General features: G+C 56.7%; 1 protein-coding gene across 1 annotated transcript; it reads left to right on the forward strand.

Moving 5' to 3' along the window:
- Positions 1-363: 363 nt before the first annotated feature.
- On the forward strand, positions 364-3449 carry NUBP2 (nucleotide binding protein 2; the record flags this gene model as incomplete). Its single annotated transcript, XM_009574331.1, has 6 exons — positions 364-482; positions 1185-1383; positions 1720-1874; positions 2093-2203; positions 2527-2596; positions 3188-3449. Coding segments are annotated over 6 exons (800 nt in total), but the record flags the coding sequence as incomplete, so codon positions are not given.
- Between the last annotated feature and the right edge of the window lie 1793 nt (positions 3450-5242).

The following is a 5242-nucleotide window of genomic DNA, read 5'->3' on the forward strand; positions in this document are numbered from 1 at the left end:
ATCCCCGAGAGGGCTCGGGCTGAACCTGGCATGGGCTTGGCGTGACGAGGCCCTGTGGGTGTTTATTGCTTTGCTGCCCAATTGCCGCTTAGGTCATCAGGACAAAGCCTTTACTCCCCGGAGAATGTTTACTGCTGTTGCTCTTTTTGTCCCTTTTCTGATGGCAGAAGGGCTGTGGCACATCCACCTCTTCCTTCCCTTTCCCTTACACTTTTGGGGCAGTGACAGCCACCGTCACCCTCAGCAGAGACCCGTGTCTCTGCGCTGACCGGTCAGGTGCTGCCGGCTTACATCAGGAGAGACTGTGGTGCCTCATTACTGATCTTGTTAGAGACACTGACACCTTGTTATCGTTCCTCCCAGAGAGAAGCAACCTGGCCGGGGTGCGGCATATCTTGCTGGTGCTCTCCGGGAAGGGCGGCGTGGGGAAGAGCACCATCTCCACCCAGCTGGCTCTGTCGCTGCGGCACTCTGGGAAGAAGGTGAGCGAGGGTCTGTGGGCTGCTGAGCTCTGTCTTCTCCTTCCCGACCTCCAGCTGGGCTGGGTTTTGCTCGTCCGTTATGTATGCGTGTGTCCTGTGCGGGCAGTGTATGGATTCTGTGTGTGAAAATGCTCTTTGTGATAGCAGCTCAAGCAGTTCTTTTTTCTGTGTTGGCTTAATCCAGTGCGGGTAACTGCAGTTCATTTCCCTTTCATCCAAGAGACTAAAACCACCCAAGATTTGTTGTTGGTTTTGAAACTGAGGCACTGAGAAATGACTTCGCTGGTTTGTGGTGTAACACACATTCCCTTTGCGGAGTGAAGTGGGTGAGCTGAAGGATGGCGTTACGATGGGGACAAAGGGGAACTGTGTGGGCATCAGACAGGCAGAATTCCCTGAGGATTTTTTAAAGGCTCTGTAGCCAGTGCCACTTGGATCCTGACAGGTGTCCGGCATAAAGATCTCCTCAGAGTCCCTGGGGAACGCCCAGGAGATGCTCCTCAGAGGGATGGTGACCAGGAGGGCAGTCAAACTTTAGAGCAGTTCTTTGAAAATGTGGCTGCTGAGCTTAGAGTCCATTTTGTAAAGTGCTGCGAGCAGCCAAAATTCGGACGCTGCCTCCCCCCGCCCAGGGAAGGGAGCACGGCCGGGTGCGCCGCTGTGCTCAGCCCTGTCTGAAGGGCTCTGCCTCATCGCCCACAGGTGGGGATCCTGGACGTGGACCTGTGTGGCCCCAGCATACCCCGCATGTTCAGGGTGCAGGACAATGACGTGCACCAGTGCGACAGCGGCTGGGTCCCCGTCTTTGTGGACCAAGACAAGAGCATCTCGCTCATGTCCATCGGCTTCCTGCTGGAGAAGCCGGATGATGCTGTGGTGTGGAGAGGACCCAAGAAAAACGGTACAGTTGGTTTTTGCTGTTTGTGGCCGCCTTCTAGTGCTAGGAACCTTCTGCAAACCCTCCTGAAGGTGGTGTTTGTTCCTGCTGGGGGCCGGGCTTTTCTGGGCAGGTCATTCCTTGGAGCAAAACAAGGCTCCTGTTCTGTGGGAGTGGGTTCAGATCACTCGGATGGGGAGAGTGCAGTTCGGGTTGTGCTGACAGATAGCCCTGCCATCTCTCCCTGGGCCGTTGTCACCAAGGCGGCCTCCCGACCCCTGCCCCGCCTGGCCCACAGCTCCCAGAGCACCTGCTGAAACCTGCTAGTTGTTTTTTTTTCTGTGCCTTTTATTTCCGTAGCTTTGATCAAACAATTTGTTGCTGATGTGGCCTGGGGGGACCTGGACTTCCTCATCGTGGACACGCCACCAGGCACATCCGACGAGCACATCTCCACGGTGGAGGCCTTGCGGCCCTACAAGCCGCTTGGAGCAATTCTGGTCACAACGCCCCAGGTAGGGCAGCCGGCTGGGGCTAAACTGGAGTTCCCAGGCAGGCTTCTGTCTCCGGGCATGGTTTGGGGGGGAATATGTACCCCAGGGTGGGTGTTTGCACAGGCCTGTCCGTGGCTGCTCGTTCTACACATCTGCTCTCATTTGATACGCGCCTGCTTCAGACCCACGGTCCTTCTGGACAGATGGACACCCCTGACCTCCCCTGCTCTCCCCGGCAGGCCGTGTCTGTAGGAGATGTAAGGCGAGAGCTGACGTTCTGTAAGAAGACGGGCTTACGAGTTCTTGGCATCGTGGAGAACATGAGCGGCTTCATCTGCCCACACTGTTCGGTGAGTTTATTGGGACCGCTGGGCTAGTGCAGGTTCTTGTTCGTGATGGGATGTTGTAGGATGCGGTGCCTCAGGTGGAAAATCAGCAAATACCTCAAGAGCGATGCTGTGAGACAACAAGCTGCCGGCTGCTGTGTGTCAGCTTTGGAAGAAGTCACTGGCTCTGCTTTCCTAAAGAGAACTGGGGGAGGGCAGGGGCAAAGGCAGTACCCTGAGGCTGGAAGGTGGAGGGGAGCTGGCTCTACTCACGTGCAGGCAGCGCCTGCCCTGTCGCACAAGGCTCTGGGGTTTATGACTCACTGGTTTTGCTCTTCCTCCTTCAGGAGTGCACAAACATCTTTTCCACAGGGGGAGGTGAGGAGCTGGCCAAGCATGCTGGGGTCCCCTTCCTAGGTGAGTGGCCTCTTGAGCAGAGCTCTCGGTGGTTAGAGGTGATGTCTGTGTGGTGCTGCAGAGGGATGCAGCGTCACGGGGGCAGGCAGGCTGGGCTCTGGGTCCCTGTGAGCCTGTGGCACCCAGTAAGAGGTGAAGTGTGGTTCTTGCTTTGCTTCTCTGCCATCCAAACTGCTCAGAGTGAGCATCTGGCCCCTCTGGGGCAGAGGCGGTGATGATCAGCAGCCTGCGCTGGCTGCTGATATTGTAGTGACAGAGTAAGCGAGCCTGAAGCTACACAAGAGCCATCCTGAAATGCCCCGGAGCCTCCCTGAGAAATGGGTGCTGAGGGCTGAACCCTTCCCTCCAGTCAGGGGTGGGATCAGGGTGGGAGAGTGTCTCTGATGAAGCACTGTGGTGGAGTCTTGGACCCAGAGGAAGCAGTTGCCGGTGAGAAGTAGCTCCTGGAGAGCTCAGTGAGGCTGGTGGCTGCTCTCTTTCCTACCGCTTCTCCTGGAGGTGACTCTGAGAGGGTAATTCTTTAATCCTGACTCCAGGCCTTTGCCTTACAATGAGCAAGCGGTCACTCTCCCCCTCCTTCCTTTCCCAAAGGCTCTGTTCCTCTGGACCCCCAACTCAGCCAGAGCTTGGAGGAGGGCAGAGATTTCATCCAAGAGTTTCCCAAGAGCTCTGCCTTCCCTGCCTTGACTCACATCGCCCAGCAGATCTTGGATGGTACGTTACAGCGGAGCTCCTGAGGAGGGCATGGAGCTGGACTCTTGCCGGCTGAGCCCCTGGCCTGGCAGCACCACCAGCAGCCCATGCCGGCGGGGAAGGGGGGGATGCAGATGTTTAACTCTAAAACTGTCTCAGTGCGGGGTGACAGAGGGAGGGGGGGGAGCACAGTGTCGGTGCTGCTTATGGTGATCCAAAAAGGGAAGTGCTGCTCCATCACCCCGGATCTGAAGAGACCCAGCGCGGGTGCTCCTGCCCGCACAGCGGCAGCCGCCTTCTTGCCTTCTCAACTCAGGGGTGCTCTGCCCCGATGGTACGGTTGTTCCTACCCCCACGCACGCAGCGCCTTCCTCCGCAGCCAGCCGTTGTGCGGGTGTGTGGGGAGCTGTAGCTTGTGTCCACGGCATCTTGTACTCTGCGGTGCTTCTTGCGATCACCCAATGCAGCCACAGTGGCAAACACCCTTGAATGTTCTTCGCTCAATGAACCCAAACGGCACCGATCATCTGGATCGTGGCTCCATGTGCTGCTGCCTTCTCCTACCGCTTTCCTTGCACGATGGATTATATGGTACTTGGTTCAGTGGCTGGTGAGTTCCTGCTGGATGCTCTGACGTGGACCCAAGCCAGGCCACCTTGCTCTGAAATCTCAGATCACTGGTTCCTGATGGGCCGATGAGGGCACGGCATGTGCTTCGCATGAGAAAATGTCTTTAGGAGATCTACCACCCGTCTGAGGTCTGCATCCCGCCGTGCTGGAAACAGGGCCTTTTTGGCCTGCTGGGGGTTATCATGACTCAGGAATATTTTTAAAGGTTCCAGGCAGTAAACACTTTTCTTAAAATCCAAGTCGTGACTTATGTTTTTCCATGGCTTCAGGCCTCACTGTAGCTGTGAGTCTTGCTTTTACGAGCACTTCATGTACTGTTGGGTACTGCTTCTCCCTGGTTTCCTTGCTGGGGTTCAGCTAAATCTTTCCTCCTTCCATACCAGCTTCAAGATCCAGCCAGTCCCTCGTCTTGCTGAAAGCTGGCCCTGGCAGTCCTTTGCAGGACTCTTTGCCATGGTTGTTCTCTCCACCCTTGCCACACGTGGGGCTCCTCCGTGTCCCCAGGTGGTTCCTGCCTCGTTGTTCAGTGTCCTGTTCCCTTGGACCTCCTTCCACGGCCCCAGAGCTGCTGCTCCTGTGGGACCTGCCCTCCTCTTGCAGGCTTGAGTTAAGCTGGGGAAGCAAACGAAGGTGATGTCCTTGCATCTTACCTCCCTCCCTCCTGGACCCTGGGCCCCTCCTGCCTGCGTGCCTTCTCCACGCCTGGGACTCACCCTCGCAGTGCTGTTTCGGGGACACGGGGAAATCTTAGATTTCCACTAAACTGGGTTATATCTGGCAGCCATCATTTGGAGGAGAGCAGGAGGAGCATCTGTCCCTGCTCCCGCTGCACCCGCAGCAAGGACTCACACCTGACCAGGTTTCCCCACGTGCAATTTTGCGGTAAAATTTTGTCTGACCTTTGGTCACTTATCTGGGATTTGGAGAGCCGGGCAGCAGCGCTGGAGTCTGACCGGGCTGTTGGCTTCTGCGGGATGGTCGGTCACCTCTCGCTCCCTCCCTGGGCACGTGTCACCCACCCGGGGCTTGGAGAAAACTTGCTGCGAGCTCCTCCAGCACCCTGGGGAGCCTGCGCTCCTTGCCCTGTGTCTGCAAGCGCGGAGGGGCTCTGATAAGAAACCCTAGCTGGGTGCGGCACGTGCTTTGGAAAAAACATACTTACAAGGTGGGTTGCGATAGCTCCAAAGGTTTATTTGTCTGCTACGATTTATCAGGTAAGTGACGTGTGTGGCTTTCTGCACCCTGCCTACACCTGCTAGTGTAAGGAATGATTAAAGCAAGTCGTCCACCCTCTTCCCTAAACCTACCGGGGAGCTCAGGGGG

Source organism: Fulmarus glacialis, unplaced genomic scaffold (genome assembly GCF_000690835.1).
Source record: "Fulmarus glacialis isolate BGI_N327 unplaced genomic scaffold, ASM69083v1 scaffold19533, whole genome shotgun sequence".
Taxonomy (NCBI): Eukaryota; Metazoa; Chordata; class Aves; order Procellariiformes; family Procellariidae; genus Fulmarus; species Fulmarus glacialis.